Genomic DNA, 24,791 nt, shown 5'->3' on the forward strand with positions numbered 1-24,791 from the left:
CAGAGTTTCTCCTGAAGCTGAATTCAGATCAGCAGTTAAAGCTCGTCACCCAGTCTTTTTTCTTTTAAGCTCGATCTAATGTGCTCAATCCCGCCTCCTGTAAGGCAGCCCAAGGATATCACATAGTAAAATGGCTGAAAAGCAGAAACACGAAGGCAGGGTAAAGATAGGACACTACATCCTCGGAGATACGCTCGGAGTGGGAACATTTGGAAAAGTTAAGAGTTAAGTGTATCCATTTTCTATGAATGTGCGGACGTTACATGGGATTGAAGTATGAACGTATGTTTTCGGGGTTGTTAGCGGTTAATTTGCGGTGTACGCAATTTACGTAGCTGTCGCCGCGCATTGTGAGGCGCAGCTAACGTCCGTCAACAGCGAACAGTGCGTAACCTGTTACGAGAATACTGCGCAGTGCTGGGAATTCTGTCAGCACCACAGTGCGATGGCGCATTCGCAGTCTTTTAATTTCACAACATTTGGCGAACTATCTGGCATTTGGGGCTAAAACTATTAGACATAGTTAATAATTAGTGTTTAACATATTTTAATGCATTGTCATCCTTCCTGAAGTGCGACCAGTCATTTTAAATATTATTTACAGAATATCAGACCTTCAACCTGTTATTTGCATTACATTTCAACGGCCAGATCATTCAACCTTTAAAACCTTTTTTTAGTGTGTCACCACGGTGTATTGACTATTATTGTAGCAGTAGCGCTGGCAGAAATGTTTAAGTGTGTATATTTTACCTGCAGTATCACTTTGACCTTGCTCTCTTTTCTATTCTAAGCCTGAGGGAAAATACCGCTCGTTTTAAGAGTGACCTTTAGCACAGCTATAGCCCTTAATCGTTGCTGAATACTTTAAAAATAAAACTCCAAGTCGCGTTTAGAGTCATTTTCTCATATTGTATCTCAATATGTGCCCATGTGTTATAACACGGTAATAAAATAATATGTGCATTGGTACCTGGTGGTAATCATCTGTGCATTATATTACACACTAAAAACTAAGGCTGTGTACTTGTGTACACGTTGTGTACTGCCTACATAAACCGCATTTTAAGGAAACATGGGCACACACCGTGGACCACACGGCATTTTTGGAACTCTTTTCTATGATGCCCCAAAAGGCCATCTATATAGGGCAGCTCACTAGTGTTGCTTGTTTGTTTTAGAGACAACTGTCTTACAGTCGAAATGTGCAAACCAGTTTGAGGTCTGTTTGTTTGAAATCCACAGAGCAGATGACCTTGAGGAGAGGCAAACTTAAAAAAAAAAAAAAAAAGAATACAGCCTTATTAGGCACCATATGAGAAGATCACACGGGATTTAAGCGCTCTCGTGTGACGCAACCTTTCAAAGAAATGCTAATAATCTACAGAAATAGTAAAACATGCACTTACACATTAAACTACTGATACTAAAATGTATGAATTTTTATTTTTTCTAATGATTGTACAGCGAAACCTGTAGACACGAGGGGCGTTGCTGTAGGCAGCAGAGTGTTGTATGAATATTGCTCCTCACACTCCATCCGGCATGCTTCGGGTGTCGTTGGATTTAAATATCCATGGGGGAAGCACATTTGTTTGCAAGTGACCCTCAACTGTTAGACCTCAAAGACCTTAGAGGCATGTTACTTTGCCTTGAGTAGACAGCTCTATGAACTTAACTACACTTCTTGACCATATTTAGGACAGGATTGTATTGCCTGCATCCAGGGTTGGGAGGGTTACTTCTGAAATGTATTCTTCTGCAGATTACAGAATACATGCTGTAAAATGTAATTTGTAAGGTATTCCGTTAGATTACTCAAGATCAGTAACATATTCTAAATACTTTGGATTACTTCTTCAGCTCTGGTAGATTTTTTTCACCATTTTCATTCAGATTTTGTTTTGACTATAAAGACTGCCAACTACAGTAAGACAAAATACATGTGTTATCCGAAAAACCCAAATATCTTATGCAGTGTTGTTTCTAAAACAAGATAAATCAAATTTATCTTGTTTTAAGGATTTTTTATATTTTTACAGGAAAACGATACAAAAATTATTATCAAGAATACTATTTTTGTCCTAATATCAAAGATCTTACTAGAAAAAAGAAATTTTGATCCAACATGAATTTTCTTGATAAACAGATATGATCGTGCTTGTAACATGTGCATGTAAAATGGCTAGAAATAGCATTTTAGCTTAGCGTAAAGCTAACAATTTACACAAGGTTTATTTCTATTTCTTCTGCTCCAAACTTACTTCAAACTTACTTCTCTATCGCATCATTTATATGTATAAATGTTTTCCATCTGAAAGGACTAAATATTAAATGAAACAAATGACAATAAAATGCAAAGTAATCTCTTCAGTAATCAAAATAACTGTTGTGGAATACAGTTACTTATATTTTGTATTTTAAATACGTAATCCTGTTACATGTATTCCATTACTACCCACCTGCATCCACACTGTAAAATGCTTTGTTGAGTATAACTTAAAAAAAATGTGTTGGCTTGTAATTTAACTGATTTTATTCAAGTAAAAATATAATAACATGACCGAATCAACCTGAGAGCATTAGGTTATTCCAATCTGTCACCGTATGTCAAGGAAAGGACCCAAACGCAAGAGGCATATTAAAAGGTCTTTATTAAACCGCCAAATCAAGATACAAAAACAAAACTCTCTCAAAGAAGAACAAACTAAACAAAACAGAGTAATTCAGAAACTGACAAAGTACAAAGACCGACCAATATCTAGAACAGACCAACTTACATCAAACCAACACACAAAACAATCTGGCACAGGACAGAACAGGAGAGGAGCTTAAATGGGGAAGGGGTGATGGGAAGCAGGTGCCAATGATGATAAGCTTATTTGATTACAAATCACAAAATTGTGTGGAATCTTTAATATTTTTTATATAATGCATTGTAATCATGTTATCACTAGTACGCAAGCAACAGCGAGAGAGGAGCAGGCTTTTCGCACCTGCATTCCAATCTACATCTTGATGTAATCCTTCCTCGTGATCATGCAGCGTGTTTTCATGAGATGAATGGGAGCGTAAACACTATTAAAGTGTGATGAGATTCTCACTGCACGCTCAAGCCAAGCCTTTTCGGTGCAAACTCCTAAAACTCTATTTCCAGGTTTAATTAATATTTTGAATAGACTTGAAAATATTTTTGAAACCCACGATGTGGGTTTATGTTTTCTCTTTTAATCGTTTAATGTCATTTTGAGTGTGACTATAGTTTAAGGAGGGTGTACCTGTATTCTAGGTTGGAAATATCAAGGATTAATAGTGGAATTTTCCTTATTACATCACGTGTTGTTCTGAAAAAAATTAAACACGGAATGTGGGCTGTCATCCGCGCAGACTGACCGAAGGAAAGCGGGGGCGTTTACTTGCACGTTTAACTGAAAGTTAAGTGCTGCCGGCTTGTGATGCGCAAATGGCTTGCATACGCTGCACGAGTCTGTTGGTTATTCTGCAGTCTCTTCACATTTAAATTTTTTGTTTAGCCTTCCATTCAGCTCATGAAAACAAGCTGACTATGAGGAAGGATTACATCAAAATGTAGATTGGAATGCAGGTGTGGAATTTCACATGAATAAATTAGTCTGCTTCTATCTCACTGTTGTTGGAGTGCCAGTGATTACCCCTCCACGTGCCATAGGTTGCTGACCCTTGGTATATACGTATATATCGTATATTATGAGTCATATGTACTATAATATGTGAAAAATATACGTGTGTATGTACAGGCCTGTTTCTGAGTTTTGTAGAAATATAAATCTTGCTCCAAACAAAAATGTGCAGGACTGAATAAATAACAAACCAAACAAATGTGGCTATTTATTTTAATAATTGTCTTATAGCTAGTGTATGAAAGTCCAAACTCAGAGTATATCAGGTTCTGTTTGTTTGAATGGAGGGCTCAGATCTTGAAATGAAAGTCTCTCTTTCTTTGTTTTCTTAGAAGGTACGCGTTGGGGGTCACTGCCCTGCAGTGCTTATGCTTGCTTTCTTTGGAATAAAACTTATCTTTCATCAGCTATGTTTACAATACCTTACTGCTGGTAATGGTATTTCAGCTGAGTCTTCATTGATGTGTGTGTTTGACCAACAGTTGGAGAGCACCAGCTAACAGGACATAAAGTTGCTGTGAAGATCCTAAACAGACAGAAGATCCGCAGTCTCGATGTTGTGGGGAAAATCAAACGAGAGATTCAGAACCTTAAGCTCTTCAGACATCCACATATCATCAAGCTGTGAGTGATTCGTGAAAATGACCCATTAAAAGTAATGATCAAAGGTTTGTGCAGAGCTCTGGTAAACTGATCATTAAATGTAGATTATTTATTAAATCATCCATGATTGGAAGCAGGAATTGTTTTTTTTACATTAAAATGGGATTATATCTCTTTGAACTTGTGGAATTTCAGAAAAACGTTTAGTAGGGCACTTTCAACTACACATACACATGACTAGTGGTCAACCAGTATTGTTTTTCCATGGCTGATGCCAGAAAGCTCAGGACCACCATGGCCAATATATTGGCATTATATACTATAACACTATCTAATGATGACAAATGAGATGTACACAAAATAAGCTGATTTGATGTTTTTTCCTATGTGGTTGGACATTTTGATTGTAATGAGGGAAGAGGGAGCCCCACTGGAAACACTAGCTTTAGCTTAGATAAGCATGAATCTCATGCTGGTTTGGATGATTTCCGCTGGATAGTATGGGTCTAGATGGTGACAAGACGCCGCCCCAGGCAACTGCCCATGTCACCCATGCAAAATCTATGTTGTTTCAATCTGGACACATTCCATGCTAAGCCCCTGCTGTGCTATTGAATGTGTGTGATTCTGTTTGTATTAGCCGCCGATAACACAGGACGTGTTCTTATATTTAAAAAACAGCTAGATGGAGTGCAACGGAATGGAACAGAATGCAGGTGTCTCAAAATGCATTTTTAAAAGTTGACATAGCGTCTTAAAGTCCCCATGACATGGCTTGACGTGCACAGCTTTCTTTGCTTTATAGACGTATTTTCCATTGAAACAGGAAGTTTGGGTGGGACGTATTGAAGGGATCGCCACAATAGGCTCTAGTGTATATCATATCTATTGACACGAGTTGTTTCCCCGCTATTGCTAGTCAGAAATTGGTGGTATTAGGGGGAGGGGGTGTTCTTACTTTAGAGAGCATTTTATTGGCCAAATATTTTTGGTCGTTTTCCCGGAAGAGAAAGACTGTAAATTTAAAATGTTTATTCTGCTTATAGTGGATTTTGTCAGTGTTTAGTGTTACGTAAGCATATAGATGGCCTCAAAGCTAAGAAATTCCATTCATGATTTCTTGGGGTCATTAATGTGTTGTGCTCATTGCACGAGATGCCGAAAAAACATAGAGATGTGTTACAATATCAAAAACATTCAACTTTATCGTTTTGCTTAGAATATTTAATGCATGCTATGTAGTCTATGATCACCTTTCATAGATTCATAGGCAGCATTACTGGCGGTCAGTGGTGGGCTGTGCATTTTAAATTTAGGACTTCAGTGTAATTCATGTCATTAAAAAACACAGTTTCACAATAAATAAGACACACTGGGCTTTTAGGCATCATACATGATATTGCATGTATACCAACTAGTAATACCAATTGACATTTTAAAAACTTGTCCACGCATATAAGCCAGAACTTGAAACGACACTTAATGCTCAAGCAAGCCTAATTTTAACTGCAGCATGACTGTTTTGTGAAATGAACGTCTCCTAAACAGACATTCAAAAATCATAATTTTTTATATGAAGGAGGTCTATAATTCCTGGACAAATCTATCTAATAACATTTATGATTTAAATGTTGTTGCAATATATTTAGTTTCATCAGTGTTCATGGTTATGCTGCCTTCCATTCAAGTTGGATAAGGGATATTCCTACTTGATATCTCCGACCATAAATTAATTCCATTCCCTGATATTCGGAACTGCAATGCTCCCTTTAGCTTAGCAGGGGTTTGACTCTCATTTGAGATGCGATCCTAGCGATTCAACTGATAAACAATGCTGCAGCACTAGCATTTGTGCTTCAGGTGTACAATTATCAAAAGAGATTATAATGTTTTATACATCTGTTTCTGCAGGTGTTTGTTAAACAAGCTTTAATATCATGTAATGTAGAAACAAACTAATTTATCGATATTGCTTAATAAAGTGAATGTTTATTAGTTACTTTGTATCTCCTTGAGTGCCAACATGTTTGTGTGACATCATGCCCCTTCATCTCGGTGAAATCGTTGTTGAGAATTTCTGCACATGCCTACAAGTTGCCTACGGGTTTCAAAGTGTACGTTTTTCAAAACGATGCCATTATCGTCTACTTGTAAACATACAAAAATGCTAATTTGTGAAAACAACGATGTAATGCGCACACGTATTACGTGTTTATTATATAGGCATGAACTTAGAGAACTAGTCCTTACCTCCAGGGCGAACAGACCAACATGAGATCACCAGTCGGAGTCCTTAAAAAGGTGGCGTGCTTTATAGTCCATGGTCACTTAATAAAGCAACCTCACCGTCCGTCCAGACAAAATTGCTCGATGCTTTCACCATCTTCATTGTTTGTATGGAAGAATGCTTATGTGCGCAGGCGCATAGTGTTTCTTTCCTCAGTGATATTGCCAATTACTGGCCTGGAATGCACAGTGTTTTTAGTCATTTTCGCGGATCCGTGTGAACGGGGAACTTTTTGAGAATGTTGTTGTCTGTACGCGAAACTTTTCAAAAACGCACAGTTTTTAGTACATCTTTATCATTTAAACGTACCCACAGAGCAGGCAGGCCTGAATACTTGCTGCCCAAAACAAATAAACATTTAATAAACTTCAGACTGCACAAAACAAGAGGTTACCATACATAACAGAACAATTCACAAAAATGTGTACATAAACTTGCAAACAGTGAAACCATGCAAGCGCATTAATCCCTGTGCATGCTGGGAACACTAGCTCGAAAAGATAATTAACACACTTAAATTAGCAAATAAATACTTCAATGTTTTCTACTTGGATTGATATGTGATGATTCATTGCAAAGATAACTATCAATCATAAATAATATTTACTTATAATCTAGAGCATTCATTCTTACATGTTTGAATGTAGAATTGGGTTTATATTATCATGTTCTCACTTTAACTTATTCAGTGTAGAATGTACTATTTACTAAACCACAAAATCATGTTTGTTTGTTTGTTTTTCAGTGCATTTACTGTTGTCCCAAACTTTCACTTTCTTGCTTGTTTTTCCATTTCCATATATATATAATAATAATAGAAAACCATAGCCTATGAAAACATCTCCTTGTTGCACTATGGCTCCTATTAGTGTGCATTAAAAAATATGTTCATTTGATATGGTTTGACCTTTTTTCTTCTTTTAATGTAGGCAACAAAAATTGCTGTATTTATTCAGTGACTAGTTATTACAGATTGGTTTGTTTTGTGTGTTGCAGGTATCAGGTGATCAGCACTCCCACAGACTTCTTCATGGTGATGGAATACGTGTCTGGAGGGGAACTCTTTGACTATATTTGTAAGCATGGAAGGGTAAGAACCATCTGTTGAGCTCTCACTGATAGTGTCAGCTGCTCACTGCCACTTAGAATCATGCAAAAGGCCATTCACCTCTCTCGCTTTGTGTCCAAATTAGGGCTGAAATGATTAGTCGACGTTATCGACCACGTTGACAATAAAAAAAATAGTTGAAAAATTTTTCGTTGTCGAATAGTAATTTGATGTAATTTAACATAACATGGCACGTGAGAGAAGCACTGCAGCTCACGACTGACTAAGGAGAGGAAGAAAACAGATCACAGTCCAGATTTACTCTAAACTTTCACAGCTTCAGTTGATGTAGATTCATATGTAGAAATACAAATACAGTAAGTAAATACAGAAGCACTCTCATTGTGGAATAAGTGGAGCAAAACTTGCGTGTCGAGTGTCTTTAAAGGAAACACCCTGGCGTAACATCTATAATGCTGTTATATTTAATGCGTTATAGCTTTATTCAAGTATTTATTTAAGGAAGTAGGTCATGTAAATAACTACAAACTCAGAAACTGGCATTTCTCTGTGCGGTCAGCAACTCTTCAATGAGTTACGCGAATGTCCCGATCTAAGGGGGAGAGATTGAAACTGCCCCCGGCTGAGGCACACTCTGTTGTGGGGACACTCATCCCTTGAGCACATGTGGTTGCCGCAGCTAGATTATAACGTGATGGCTCACGACTTATTGAAACATAATATATGTCACTGTGTATTTCTTATCATGAAGAAAATTGCCAATACGCAGCTTTATTATTAAGAGAAAGTTTTTTTTTGTGTGTGTGTGAGTTAAAGATGAATTAAAGTGAACAAAATTTTGTTTTTGTATTGGTTTGTTTTCTAATATAACTATTTAAAACTCCTTTAAAAATACTTATATACAAAATACAGTTATATTTAAGATACATTCTCTTAAAGTGAGTCTAAATATATGTTGCTTTTCAAGTAATGAATCATGTTTTAAGGATTGTTATATTTTGTTTTTTATGGAAAACAAGACAAAAAACACTTAATAACAACAGGATTTTTGCAGTGAATATTTTTACTGAATTAAACTTAGTAAAAAATTCTTGTTTCCTTTAATTCAGTGAATGTAATTTAGAGGTATTATTTAAAAGATGATTTTGTCCTCTTTATTGTTAGTAAAACTTTTAATACAACCTTTAAACCAGGGCACAAACTGAATAATCAGTTAAGGGCTAATGATTAATCATTGCAGTAATCGCCCGAATAGTCGAATAATCGTTCTAATAATGGTTAGATTAGTCGATTATCAAAATAAACATTAGTTGCAGCCCTAACCCAAAGTTGCATGCATAATTGCTTTTGTCGTTTGAAAACAATTGAACTGTAGTTCATCTGTACATTTCTGCACAACAAAACATCATATTCAGTTTTGGAAATATTAATTTATCCTTTCTAAGCAATAGCTTATTATTTTATATTTGTCACCTTATAGCAGCCTGAAGCTGCACTGCAGTCCTCAGGACTCTGGCTTTTGTGGCACTAGTCTGGATTTGAGCATGGATTAACCTTTGAGTCCTCTAAACCAGTTGAGGTTATGGGATCCTGGTTATCCAAACAGCGACTGATCCAGAGAAGTGCTTATGGGCAGGGTCTGTGAGTTCATGCATAGGGCTTAGTCTTTGTGTTTTCTAGGTTGCCTACAATGGCCCTAACTTTATTTTAAGTGGACTCAATTCATCAACACATTCTGTTGACATGATGTTTCTGGATGGAGGGTGAAATTCACACAAATTAGGCCCCTTTTTTCACAATCATCGGAATGTGATATATAGGGCCAATTTACATGAAAACCTGAATTTGCTCCACTGTCTCAATTTATCAATTTTTTTGCATCATTAGCCTAGATGTTAAAGGTGCACTCAGTAAAATGTGTATTTGTTGTGTTGACACTTAGTGGTGTAGATGCAACAAGTTCTGTTACCGTGCTTTCAACTTTCAAATTTTCAACGAGTAAAAGCGTCCAATCACAGGGAATTATTGAGGTAAAATCAGTAATGTTCAGCTGGTCATTTGGTCTCAATATGGTGACGCTGATGAATGTTCGACCATCACCATAAGAAGAATAAAGCATATTTTTCTTTAATACTGATATGACTCGATTCTTCATCTTATGGCAGTGTAAATCATTTTAAACATATTTTTCAAAAAACTTTTTGTTTAACATTTTACAGAATATTAAAATAAATCACTCAATGCACTTTTAATGAAAAAGGTATGTAACACTTTACCTGTACCTGTAAGGCATAATAAAGGTATTCATAAAGCATTATTATACACATGATATAATATAATAAACACATTATATCACATGGCAACATCTTTATAGAGTATAAAGCATCATAACACGCTATAATTAGTGATGTCAGTCGATTTTAATTTTGTATCTACTAATCATGTAATTTTTCAGTTACTCGTGATCAATGAAAATTTTTTACAGTGCTGAAATTTTACTCTATACATATACTTCTTTTCCTGTCAAAATGTTCTTCCTTCTTAGGAATGAAAACAAAAAAAATATGAAACATTAATGCTTTATTAACATTTTCCAAGCAAAGACGTACACAGTATAAAGATAGAAATGCACTGGAATAGCACAAGTTAACACCAAGTAGCATTAAACTTTTCATAAAGTCTAAGTGGGAGGTTGTCTAATTGAAAGAACAATGCAACCATGGGTTCATTGCAATGCGCATTAAATCTCTTAAACACTCATCCTCATTAATATTAATCAGCCAGCAGACTCTAGCTATCCACTTTGCTACAGCAATCGTGCAGCCACATTCATGAGTTATATCAGGGCGTCAACACCAGTGTCAAGCAATGCTTTGAACTCCACTTGAAAAGCGCTTCAAACAACGTCTCATTCTGCATTTTCGTGATAGTTAAGACTTGACGTGCTTCTGTGGTAATTTAAGTGTGACTTTTAATAGCAACAAAGTACTTAATTTCTGTCACACTTCCCATCTGGACTGTTTTGTACAACTTAGCGTTTGATCATTTGATTATTGACACGGCTGTTGTGTAAGTGTTTGTGGTGTGTGCATCAGTGTAATTACTCCTGGCAGACACGTTACAAATGTGATGCTTATTTATGTCTTAGTAAGGGTAAATGCATTAATCGCAATAAAAAAATTATTATGTGTTAAACTTTTTAAATTAATCACATGTGTTAATGCATTAACTTTGACAGCTCTAGTTATAATACATATAGTTTGGCATTATTAATGTGTTTTAATGCATTATTTCGTGTTATTAGGCATAACTTTGGATTTAAGTGTAATTCACTTTTACTTACCAAATAAGTAAATAAATGGAAAGGAACTATAAATTTGAGTTTAAATTATTTTATAATGTGAGAAAGAAAGTGACTATACAAGATTAATATATGAGAGACATAAAGCACAGTATAGGAGATTGGATGTCCGGGACTACTGTCATGTTTACAGTTTAGTGAACAATATGCAGACATATTTCACAGAATGCCATGATTGCGCTGTGTAATAAGTATTCTTAACTATAGTTAATTTACAAGAATATACAACTGATTATGAGGTATATTTTAAGGCATTACGATAACTTCTATAATGCATTTTACAGTATATACAGGTTTCATAGAAGGTGTGAAAACGATATGTGTTGTTTGATTGTGTTAATTGTTTTGAGGATAAATTATGTTCCATATGTTTTTTTGTTTTGATTTGTTTCTCTCTCTCGTGTAGGTGGAGGACACAGAGGCAAGACGGCTCTTCCAGCAGATCATCTCAGCCGTAGATTACTGCCACAGACACATGGTGGTGCACAGAGACCTCAAGCCTGAGAATGTACTGCTGGATGGCAACAAGAATGCCAAGATCGCTGACTTCGGTACAAACACACACACACACACACACACACACACACACACACACACACACACACACACACACACACACACACACACATGTTGGTCTACCTATCATTATGAGGACTTTCCATAGACATAATGACTTTTATACTGTATATACTATAGATTCTATCCTCTAAACCTAACACAACCCCTAAACCTAACCCTCACAGAAAACCTTCTGCATTTTTACATTTTCAATAAAACATTGTTTAGTATGATTTTTAAGCGATGTGAATTATGGGGACACTAGAAATGTCCTCATAAATCACATTTATAGCATAATAACCTTGTAATTACTAATTTGTAACTTACAAAATTGTCCTCGTAAATCACAAAAACACGCACACACACACACACACACACACACACACACACACACACACACACACACACACACACACACACACACACACACACACACAAAGTGTTGTGCAGGGATAGTTACCAAGCAACCAGCTGCAGTTTTGAAGTCCACTCATGCAGTTTGTATAAGGCATGGTGTTTGATTATCCACAGCAGAGGAGAGAAAGAATAGAGGCTAAACGAAATATACCTGCAGCTAGAGCTAGTTTTTAGCTATAGCATATATGTAGAAACACTCACTTTAATGAGCTAGCCTTGGCCAATCAAATCATGTTTGTTAAAGGAATAGTTTAACCAAAAGTGAAATTCTGTCTTATTTTTCTCACTCTCATTTCGTTCCAATCCTGTATTACTTTCTGTCTTCTGTGGAACATAAAACGAGATGTTTTAAAGAATGTTTCAATCCCTGATTTCCATACAGTGGCAGTTGCTAGAGACTCACTTTAAAGCTTAAAAAGCTCTCAAAAGTAATCCTTGCATCTTGTATGTAATATTCCAAGTCCTCTGATGCCATATGAAATAAACCGTATTTACATGTAAGTGTGGTACTCTGGTGCTGCTTTTCAGGTCTGTCAAACATGATGTCTGACGGAGAGTTCCTAAGAACGAGCTGCGGATCACCAAATTATGCTGCGCCAGAGGTCATCTCAGGAAGGTGAGAGGTCATGAGTTCAAAGATATTGAAATACTGACCACTAGATCAACCAACATACAACAAACCATTGCTGTGCCGATTCTTGGCCACAAAAAGCCACTATATGCCCTTTGTCCCCACTGAAAAGATCAGCATTGCTGGTCACCAGCTTATATTGTGTTTTGGGTGCTGGTCCTCCAGCAAGGGATGTAGTCCCTACCAGGCTTTTAAACTAGCTTAACCAGCTTCATCTGAAAGACCAGCACCAAATCAGCACTAACCAGCACTAACCTGGTTAAGCTGATCTTTTCAGGAGGGGTGTGGTATAATATACTGTCGTCTGATCAATATCACAAAAATAAACCAGTGACAGGGTGATCAGGACCCTGGCCTATACCATCCTCAATGGGTTTAATTCTATTTTTTTAATTATTTGTATGGCCCTTTTCACAACACATTTTGTTCCAAAAAAGCTTTACAAAGTATAGTGCATAACAAATTCCCCAGTGAGCAAGCCCAGAGAGACAGTGACAAGGAAAAATAAAAAATAAAACCACTAAGATATTTAAGTAGATGAGGAAGAAAGATTTGGAGGAACCAAGGCTAGCACATATTTAAACAGTTTTACAGAGCAAGCATACAAACATTCAGTGCTGGGTAGGAACAGATTACATTTAATAATTAGATGACAAAAATCAAGTACTTTTAATTAGATTAAATAAAATGTAAAATACCTGTAATCAGAATACAGTTAATTGTATATGGATTACATGATTATATAAGGCAACATCAATAAATTGTTCATAATTTATTGATCCCCCAAATTCTAAACCAGCCTAACGCTGATATATATTCAGTAAGTCATGTGTTTTTGGAAGAGAGGGCGGGGGTTTAGGAGACTGTATTGCACACCTTTGTATGAAATCTTCAGTTTTTTGGCAAAAAAGGTTGTATAGCCTTCATTCCACAAAACAATGATTTACATGAGTTTCTAGAGAAAGCAGTTTTATTTTTTGTGCCATTTTTGACCTAATATTGACCTTATGACATGCCAGTCTATTGCATACTGTGGCAACTCAAAAACAAACACAAAGACAATGTTAAGCTTCATTTAATGAACACAATAGCATTCAGCTATGTTTGATATAATGGCAAGTGATTTTCTAGTACCAAATTAGCAATTTAGCATGATTACTCAAGGATAAGGTGTTGGAGTGATGGCTGCTAGAAATGAGGCCTGTCTAGATTTGATAAAAAATTACTTTTTTCAAATAGTGATGGTGCTGTTTTTTACATCAGTAATGTCCTGACTATACTTTGTGATCAGTTGAATGCCACTTTGATGAATTAAAGTACAAATGTCCTTCCGAAACAGCAAATCTGTACATTATTCCATCAGTGTAGATCTCATCAAGCCTGACATCTTCCACACTGACAGTCATAAGCTCTGCCCAACAGGAAGTCGGCCAATTTGGATTTAATAAAAAATGTATGCTCTGGAATTTGAAATACTCATGTTACAGGTACCAAATGTGGGCGACATCATGCCAAGACATTGACGATGCTAAACTGTGAACAGATTTTTTATATATCGAATGGTGCTGCCATGGCATGATAAAGTATCATCCAAAAATGGGAAAAATTAAGTATCTCGTATCTTCTGCTTGTATAGTGTGATTTACATAAAAACTGAGCCAAATGTTTGGCCTTGCAGGCTGATCACATTGATATGGCTATTGTGGGTCACAGTCATAGCGCTTCCAACTGGCAGAAGGAAGTGTACCACTTTTAACAGACTTTGAAATATCCCTCATTTATTTACCTTGAATTGCAGATTTTAAATTCTGAATATATCCTTGATATCTTAAACAGTGTTGCCATAGTAATGCATTAAATGCCATTTATTCTTTTTTATGTATATTCACATGTTTTTGAGGTACTTGTCATGCTTGAATTTTCATGATATTTTGCACACGCATCAAAGTTGTAGGTCATTACTCCTGGGCAAAAGATAACAATTGGCCATGGCTAGGGAGCTCTGTAGTGACACCTTTTAACAAAAGTGGTAGGTTCAGTTTCTTCTATGGTAACCAAACTTGCTACATATATTGTTCTCATCAAGCCGGACAACTTTCAAAATTACAATCATTAGCTCCACCCAACAAGAAGTCAGTTATTTTGGATTGAATGTGCATTTAAAAAAAAAATAATAAAAAATAAAATAAATATATATATATATATATATATATATATATATATATATATATATATATATATATATATATATATATATATATATATATATTGAAAAGACATTGAAGAAATTGCGAATGGACTTTGATATTTTGAACGGTGTTGCGATTGTGATGCAATAAATTAAGGGCAAAAATGTGAAGCAGAAAGTTCCTTATAACCTCTGTGTGCATTGTTTGATGAAAATTCAGCTGAATGTTTGTAAGGGGGGCTGATCACATTAATGTGGCTATTATGGGCACATGGTCTTAGTGCCACCAACTGGCACCAGGAAGTAAGGTTTTATTAAATTGCTCCATCAACCCATCCATTTGCCATTTGTCAAACACTGGTGCAAATCGATTTAATACCTAACAATTCGTACAGTTTGCGTAGTGTTCGTGACATAAATCTAGTGCCTTGATCATTGAGAATTTCTTTTGGAATCCCCACTCGGGAGATATTTTTGAAGAGTGCCTCCACAACACTATGTGCTAAGATGTTTCGCAGGGGCACTGCTTTCAGAAATCGTATTGCATAGTCCACCAGAAATAATACAGAGCGATGCCCGTGAGTGTTCCGTTCTAATGGCCCAACGATGTCCATGCCCACCTCCAGTGATTCTGGCAGTGCCCAGCTTCCTTGCAGCTCCAACAGACCGGCCCAGGCTTCCCTACCGTGCCCGTGGGTGCGGCCTTGTCAACCAGCAGAGGGAGACAAGGGAATTGGGGGAAACATACAAAAGAAAGGAACCCCTAGGTTTGGGAAGGGGTTTGGGCGGGGTTCCTCCCTACCTCCGGGGAGCCAAAACATGAAGGAAAGGCAAGGGAGGGTTGAGATGCAGGGGAGAGAGAGAGACAAGAGAGAAGAGACTCTGGATCGCTACCTCCCAGAAACACCGTCATGTAGTCCTCGGCCAGCTGGACGATCTCCTCCAGCATCACCAGTTTGTGGCAGTTGACCCACTCGGCCATCACCCGAGGAAGTTGGGAGATTAATTGCTCCAGTGTCACCAGGTCGATGATATCCACGTCTTCATGGGTTCCCGCAACCAGCAAACATTTCTGACCATACCGGAGCTGTTGTGCAAAAGCAAACGGGTGGCCCTGTTTCCTGAACATCAGGGACCTGAAGTGCTGGCGGTTCTGTCCAGGACTGCGACCAACTCATTGCACAATGGTCTTCTTCAGATCTCTATATTTGAAGAGGCTGGTGGCAGGAAGTTGTTGGTCGGGTGGCCACTTCCACACTGCGGCAGTTTTTTCAAAAAGTTCGAAGTAGGCCTCAGGATCATTGCTCGGCCCCATTTTGATGAGGTTCACTAGTGATGAGGGCTCCGGGGTCGCAGCTACAGCCCCCCTTTTGTCGATCAGGCTCCGGAACACCTGATGGTGCTCTGCTTGAGCCTGGAGCAGGAGTTGGAAACGCCGTTCCTGCTCCATGCGTAACTCCATGTGGGCTTGGTGTTGATATTGCTGGATGCTAGTGAGAGACTTGGGGACGTTTTACTTATAAACCCCATAAATAACACTTTATGGTTATTTTCTGGAACCCCTTTAACTTTAGGGCATTCTTAAGGGAAAATTACCCTTAAGGTGCTGTATGCAACCGGGCCAAAGTATTTTAAATGTTAATATGTGACGTTGTTTCTGTGACAGCCCCAGAGCTCTGACGTTCGGTGCATACGTCAGCATTCGAATTCACTCACTCATTTCGTTCACTCACTGCTGAGATAAAGTGCGCTCACTGCCATTCACTATATAGGAAATAGGGAATGAGTAAACTATTTCGAACACCGCGATTGATTTTGTTACCATGCAAATTAATAAGGAGAGTCAGAACGTATTTGATTGTAATTAGACACTTTTGATTACATGATAACATAAAAATAGAGAATCAATCCGGTTTTTCCCCCAGTTACCCCCTGTTTTCGATGTTTTAAATAAAATGGTTGAGTTCATTTTATTAGGTTCATGCTCATGTTAGGCTCGTTTGAGATAACAAGTGCCATTCCTTGAAAATAGACGAGAGCAGGCTGGTGCAGTCTGGGGAGGAGTGAAATAAGAGCTGTCAAGTCGGACAATTCTCACTTCTCAAGATCAAAGGCTGATATCGCTTGATTCACTTTCAAGTGCTTATTTATTAATAAAGTGGATGCCATTTAAATTCTGTTGCTTTTAAATGAAAATGAATATTATGAACAAAACACTTGATGTACCTGCTATTTAATTTCCCACATAAGATGGGTCTTTCCATACATTGTTTGTTTAATAAAGACACGTATTTTAGATATTTCAGAAATATGATACCAATCACTTATCCCATAGAGTCAGAATGTTGGGAATATTCAAATATAATTTATACACATAAAAACATGATATTAGAGATAGAAAATCGAACATTTTAAAAGAGATCAAAACATCACTGTTGTTTAAGCCAATGAGCATTAAGCTGTTTCGTCAAGTCATTTCCCATCGTGCATGCAGTTCACACAGCTCGGAAATAGTCCGCAGCCAATAACTGCGGCTGCCTCGCTCTCGTGGGAGTATTTTTGACATACGTGGTCATGATATTACAGCTAATCGGACAGATTTCTAACCGGCATGCACCTGTCGGTGATCAGAAGTGCTCGGCTCTCCACAGAAATTGCCCATCTCAAAAGAGCCTAATGAAATGCATTAGATTGGATCATAAACAGAGAATTTGTAACGCAAGTAGCCTAGAAGTTTTGCAAGTTTTCGATATAAAAGTATTTGTTTTTTAGCCACACTCAAACTGCCCATCTGTTGGGCAGTGACAGTTAACAGGTTTAAAATGGGCATGTAAGATGTCCTCTGTAGCATTGCCATTTTCACATACAGTCACCAGAATTGGTAGTTCTCATCAAGCCAGACAACTTTCTTAATTATAGTCAACAGGTCCGCCAGACAAGAAGTCGGACATTTTTTTTTTTTTTTAAATTAAGCAGTCACTGAACTTTTAAATATTTCTCATGATTCACAAATTAATGGCGAAAATGGGAAACAGGAAGTGTCTCCTATCTTCTGTTTGCAATGTGTGATTTAGATAAAAATTGAGATGTATGTTTAGTCTTGGGGGCTAATCACATGAATGTGACTAAATTGGATCACGGTCATAGCGCCACCACCTAGCAGCAGGAAGTGTGACTATTACAACAGACTTTAAAATAGTCCTCTTATATTTACTCAAATTGCTTAAAAATTATTTGGAATAATGCCAAATGCACGTGTACACCTTGCATTGTTTTCCGAAAGCCACCGCGTGCAATGGACCAGTTTTGCTTGGGCCCTTCATCGCTGCTTGCAGCTATATTTATAGCTATTATTACACTGAAGTTAAAGAGCTCTCAATCAGCATTTGACCAGTGGATTTACAATTGTTTTTTAACTTTTAAGGAGACAGAGGGCAAAAACTTTACTATGCAATGTAAACACTACCTTCCAAAACATAACATCCTGTCCACTGCAAACGATTCCTTGTCAAATTTATAGAAGCATTTGGAGGTGTGCTTGCATGTTTTCTCAACCTTCACTAATTATTGATTCTGGAAGTCTGGACACAAAAATAATAATATAAAAATAAAAATAATCCTGGAAGTTAATTAGTCTATTAAAATATATCCTTCTAAATAAAAGTTATTCAAAATATTACATTTGGGTCTGAGGTAATCCAAAGTAATCCAAAAGTAATCATATTAGATTACACATAAACTATTATCCAAGAGATTACAGAAATGTTAGTCATGCAATTTGTAATCGGTATTAGATTACAGTTTATGTAATCAACCCAGCATATGTGATAATGACCAGCTGATTGCAAATGATTCCACTTATTACACATCTACTTACCAAATAAATAAATGGAAATTCATTTTTGATGCAAGTGGAGTCTATTTTATTAACTGAGAAGAAAGAGAGTGGTAACAGAGAGAAGAAACTAGGGCAGCCATGTAGGAAATCGGTTGCTATGTGGTCAATGGTCAATTAATATATGTAGCAGTCATACAAAAATATTTGACCACAGAAATAGGCAAATGACCAATCAGAATTAAATATTCCAGTGAGCTGTACGATAAATGCTGACAGTCCATTTTCTATCATGCAAGTCTACCAGTCCACCACTTTCTTGGCTGCACACTCAATTTTTTATGTAATATCGATTGTATTCCTTGTTCTTGATATTGCTGGAAATGTTAGGCTTCATTCAGAAAGACTGTCAGACATCTAGACACAAACACAATGTGATAGCACACACTTACACTATGACCTGCATATTGTGTCTCAGACTGTATGCCGGTCCAGAAGTGGACATCTGGAGCTGTGGCGTCATTCTCTATGCACTGCTGTGTGGGACTCTGCCGTTTGATGACGAGCACGTGCCCACCCTCTTCAAAAAGATTCGTGGAGGGGTCTTCTACATCCCTGAATACCTCAACCGCTCAGTGGCCAGTCTTCTAATGCTCATGATGCAGGTGGATCCACTGAAGAGAGCCACTATAAAAGACATCAGGTTATTATTAGTCATTACATTTCATGTACTTATGCTCACTATCAATTTAATCATAGTAGTACTATACTGTAGTTATTACAGATGGGTAATGCTATTAATTTTACCTACTAATCAATCTTCTTTTGAACTGAACTGATCTGAACTTCAAACATAATTAAAACAAAAATTGTATTGTCAGTGGATGTGTAAAGATTAAACATTTATAGAATCACACCAAGTTTTTCACTTATTTGTTAGTATGCTGTTCCTAATTTAGCCTCTGGTTATGTTTAGAAAGGAATACTAGGTTTCTACATACTGAACACTGTATAGTTTTTTACTGCAATACTCTACAGTATACATACTATATTCTGTAGAAATAGAAAGAATAGATTGGTAGAATGCTATTCCTAATATAGTCTCAGTTTACCAAGTCATGTCTTTTGAATATAAAACTGAACAATGGTAGGAGCTGGACTCCTAAACCAAAACCTAAAAGCCTAAAAGCAGATGTATGTAACTGAAAGTTGCCTAGGGGAATAGTTCACCCAAACATTAAGATTTTGTCATCATTTACTTACCCTTGTGCCATCCCAGATGTGTAAGACTTTCTTTCTTCTGCAAAACACAAACAAAGATTTTGAGTGGTGGCCACAACTTTGAAAGTCCAGGAGTGGTGGTGGCGTAGTGGTCTAAAGCACATAACTGGTAATCTGGTAATCAGAAGGATGCTGGTTCGAGCCCCAGAGCCACCCCCATTGTGTCCTTGAGCAAGACACTTAACTCCAGGTTGCTCCGGGGGGATTGTCCCTGCAATAAGGGCTCTGTAAGTCGCTTTGGATAAAAGTGTCTGCCAAATGCATAAATGTAAATGTAAATGCAAAAAACAAATTTAGGCAGCATGAAAGACTCGAGTGGTTAAAATCTTCAAAAGCAAAAACAATGTAGTAAAATGTCTTAAATATTGATCTGTTTCTCACCCACATCTATCATATCACTTCAGAAGATATAAGTTCAAACACTGAAGTCACTTGGATTACTTTTATTAAGCCTTTATATGCTTTTTGGAGCTTTAAAGTTCTGGCCACCATTCACTTGCATTGTATGGATCTACATAGCTGAGATATTCTTCTTAAAAACTTTGTATGTGTTCAGAAGAAGAAAGAAAGTCATACACATCTGGAATGGCATGAGGGTGAGGAAATGATGAGAGAACTTTCATTTGGGGGTGAACTATCCCTTTAATAAATCAATGTTACAAATGTAATATTAGTATTTTTTGTGCATAGTTAAAAAATATATTACCATATTTGTCACCTACAGCTAATCATTAACTTCATATTTTACTTCATTATATTATCTTTAATCTTATAGTTGTTGTTGCTTGTTAAAGAGCATTAAAATGTTCACCTCAAAACAAAAATGCTGTCATTATTTACTCATCCTAATGTCGCTCAAACGCAAGTGACCTTCTTTCCTCTGTGGAAAACAAAAGCAAAAACTGTTAAAAGGCCTCACACAACTTTTTGTCATTTGGTATAATGAAAGAAAATAGTGACTCCAATCTGTCAAGCTCCAAAAAGGACAAAAATTACCCTAAAAAACATAATGTTTGCACTATTCCAAGTCTTTTGAATCCATACAATCAATTTGTAAGACCAAAATGTACAGGTTAGACATCATGAGGTTTCTTTTGGATAATGTCACTCTTAACTTTTCTTCTCCTCCCTCTGGCAGAGAACATGAGTGGTTTAAACAGGACCTCTCTGGCTACCTCTTCCCCGAGGATCCCTCGTACGACACCACAGTGGTCGATGAGGAGGCGGTACGGGAGGTGTGCGAGAAGTTTGAATGCACTGAAGCGGAAGTTCTGAGCAGCCTTTACAGCGGTGACCCTCAAGACCAGCTGGCCGTGGCATACCACCTCATTATTGACAACCGGCGAATCATGAACCAGGCCAGCGAGTTCTACCTGGCCTCAAGTCCCCCAACCAGTTCCTTCATGGAGGAGGGCATGCCCCTGCCCCCAGGGGTAAAACCTCATCCCGAGCGGATGCCCCCACTTCTGGCCGACAGCCCCAAAGCACGATGCCCTCTGGATGCCCTCAACACCACACGACCCAAACCATTGGCAGTGAAGAAGGCGAAATGGCACCTGGGCATACGGAGCCAGAGCAAACCGTATGACATTATGGCTGAGGTTTACCGTGCCATGAAACAGCTGGAGTATGAGTGGAAAGTAAGTGGGTTGTCAGAAACAAACAAAAATGTGCAAACTATACATATATATCAACTTCTCTGTCACATCTTTGCTTGCCAACATGATTTGCTAGTGTGCTCAAAACTAGCTATACCAGCACCAGATCAGCTCTAACCAGCATAAACCAGCATGGAACTCTACTGAAGTGCAAAACAACTGTACATATTTTTAAAATCAATTAGTTGCCAGAATGCCTAATTTATCTTAAGTAAACCCAGTGTAATAAGGCTGGCTTTGGGTTCAAAAAGAAGTGAAATGGAACATTAGTTAGAGTGTCATGTGATCATTTTTTTTTATGTTGGATAATTTGTAAATTGACATGGCATCTTAAAAATGCAAGGCTCATGATGGGATTACTAATTTATAAATTCTGCCTTTTCACTTGGGGTACATCACCAAATATCTGGTACCGACAACATGTTTATGTATTTTGCAGGAATCCAGTTTGCCATGTTTGATTAGTCAAAATATACACATACATGTGTCAATCTGTCGGTTGTTGTGGGCTGCAGGTGGTGAACCCTTATCACCTGAGGGTGCGTAGGAAGAACCCTGTCACAGGAAATTTTGTGAAGATGAGTCTGCAGCTCTACCAGGTGGATAATCGTAGCTACCTGCTTGACTTCAAGAGCATCGATGGTGAGCATCAATCAATCAATCATTAAAGGGATAGTTCACCTCTTATCATTTACGCACCCTCGTGCCATCCCAGATGTGTATGACTTTCCCTCTTCTGCAGAACACAAATAAAAAAAAATTGAAAAATATCTCTGCTCTGTTGGTCCTTACAATGCAAGTGAATGGCTGACCAGACTTTTGAAGTTCCAAAAATCATATAAAGGCCACATAAAAGTAATCCATAAGACTCCAGTGGTTGCATCCATATCTTCAGAGATATGAAAAGTGTGGTTGAAAAACATATATATTTAAGTCCTTTTTTTTTTACCATAAATCTCTACTTCCACTTTCAAAATGTGAAAGGATGTGAAAGTAGAGATTTATGGTAAAAAAAAGGACTTACATATTTATCTGTTTCTCACCCACACTTATCATATTGCTGAAGATATGGATGCAACTATGTGGACTTTTGTGATTTTTGGAGCTTCAAATGCCTGGCCACCATTCACTTGCGTTGTGTTGACCTACAGAGCGGAGATATTCTTCTTAAAATCTTTGTTTGTGTTCTGCAGAAGAAAGAAAGTGTCATACACATCTAGGATCGCACGAGGGTGTGCAAATGATGAGAGAATTAAAACTTTTGGGTGAACTAACCCTTTAAGCATCATCGCATTCTCAATTCAAATATATTTTGCCCAGTGTTTAGCACACCTGCATAGCTGCATTGAGCCTTGGTGCTCATGTGGGTCCTACAAGTTGAATCTGGCCTGTTGTATGTCCCAATCCCATTATCCTCTCTCTGCTCAATAATTTCCTGTCTACATTTCACTATACCATATATTTGTCTTATAATGTGGCAAAAGTCCACATTACCCAAAATAAATGACAAAAAAAAATCTAATTTTCTAGATGATGTCATTGAGCACAAGTCAGGCTCATCCACTCCCCAGCGCTCTGGCTCTACAGCTGGTCTCCATCGGCCTCGCCTCAGCATCGACTCAACAGTCACAGTGGCTGTGGAAATGCCCCAGCTCAGCAGCTCTCTACCAGGGTCATTCACTGGGATCACACCCCTGCTGGCACCACGACAGGGCAGCCACACCATGGACTTCTTTGAGATGTGTGCCAGCCTCATCACCACCTTGGCACGCTGAGATCCCTGGAGCCTCGCACTTATACACAATGCACACATAAAACACGGGGACTTACATAGGGACTTACTTACACACATACTTGTAACTCCTTATTTAAGGTTAGTCCAATAATGGCACTATCTCACACAGACATGCAGTAGCCCAAAAAAGTATTTGGATATTTAAGCCACACTTAAAGGATTAGTTCACCCAAAAATGAAAATTCTGCAATTATTTACTTATCTGCATGTTTTTCTAAACCTGAATGACTTTCTTTCTTCCATGGAACACAAAGGGAGATGTTAGGCAGAATGTTAGCCTCAGTCACCATTCACTCTCATTATTTTTCATTATCTTTTTTTCCTCATAACGAAAGTGAGGCTAACATTCTGCCTAACATCTCCCTTTGTGTTCCATGGAAGAAAGAACATTATAGAGGTTTGGAACATCATGAGGGTGAGTAAATGATGAATACATGTTCATTTTGGGGTGAACTGTTCTTTTAAAAACTATTTTAAGTTCCCATATGCTTCTTAAGACTACTGTGGTCTGAAGTTCTCCTCATCTTCATAGGGTTGAAGAATTCAGAAACTATAAACATCCTTCTGATTTTATATACACATTTCTTTTGATAATACAGTTATTCATATGTATTATACAGTATATTTTTATTCTCACATTGATCACTTGAGTTGTATAGTTTAGATGTTTAATAGCTATTTGTTGCAATGACAAACCAAAAGATAGCTTTATACATACAGAGCAAATGTCATTATTTAATTATATTAGAGATGATCTTTATTTTACAAAGAATGAGTATCTACTCGCATTAATTTATAGAGTTAAGAACTTATATTTAGTGTTCTGAACTTGGCTTGCAGTCTAGAGAGAGCATTTACCAAATAGCATTATAAATGCTTCTGGAAAATATATTACAGTGAATCTCTGAGGATACACACAATCTACAATCGAAAATGCACACACATATAATGTATATTTATATATAACCTGTCCGTGACTTAATTCTGTCTCTGTGTGTCTGTCTCAGAGGCCTTGCTTACATCACAGGCTGTACTGCTGTCATAGAGAAACAAATATGCTAGACAAGAGCAGACGGAGCAGCCAAAACATAAATGTGGTGCCTTGATATGGATAAAATGCAAACAGAGAAGAACAGAGATTAATGAAGTAGAGAATGCGCCAGTCATTTGGTTGATATGAGAGCACATTTTATTAAACGGCCTTAAAATAGTCTCCATGCTCCAGATTACCGAGAGCCAGAAAGAGATTGTTAAAGCATTCTCCCTGAATTACACATTTAATTCATTATTAATTAGAACTGTTTTTAATTCAGGACCCAGATTTTGCTTTGGAAATCAAGTGGTGACCCAATGCAGCTACCAAAAGTGTTTAGCATCAAAAGTATACAAGAATGCCCAAATCAAACTTTGAAATTGATTAATATTATCATGAGCTGTATAGGCCAAACA

General features: G+C 37.4%; 1 protein-coding gene across 1 annotated transcript; it reads left to right on the plus strand.

Annotated features, from left to right (window-relative positions):
* LOC127621946 (5'-AMP-activated protein kinase catalytic subunit alpha-2) lies at nucleotides 1-23,322 on the plus strand. Its single transcript, XM_052095773.1, has 9 exons — nucleotides 1-224; nucleotides 4,142-4,283; nucleotides 7,546-7,639; nucleotides 11,386-11,530; nucleotides 12,483-12,570; nucleotides 19,087-19,311; nucleotides 21,028-21,529; nucleotides 22,063-22,189; nucleotides 23,078-23,322. The coding sequence occupies exons 1-9, from the start codon at nucleotides 131-133 to the stop codon at nucleotides 23,320-23,322; spliced, it is 1,662 nt and encodes a 553-aa protein (XP_051951733.1). The 5' UTR covers nucleotides 1-130.
* The last annotated feature ends 1,469 nt before the right edge of the window (nucleotides 23,323-24,791 follow it).

The sequence above is a fragment of the Xyrauchen texanus genome, chromosome 28, assembly GCF_025860055.1.
Source record: "Xyrauchen texanus isolate HMW12.3.18 chromosome 28, RBS_HiC_50CHRs, whole genome shotgun sequence".
Taxonomy (NCBI): Eukaryota; Metazoa; Chordata; class Actinopteri; order Cypriniformes; family Catostomidae; genus Xyrauchen; species Xyrauchen texanus.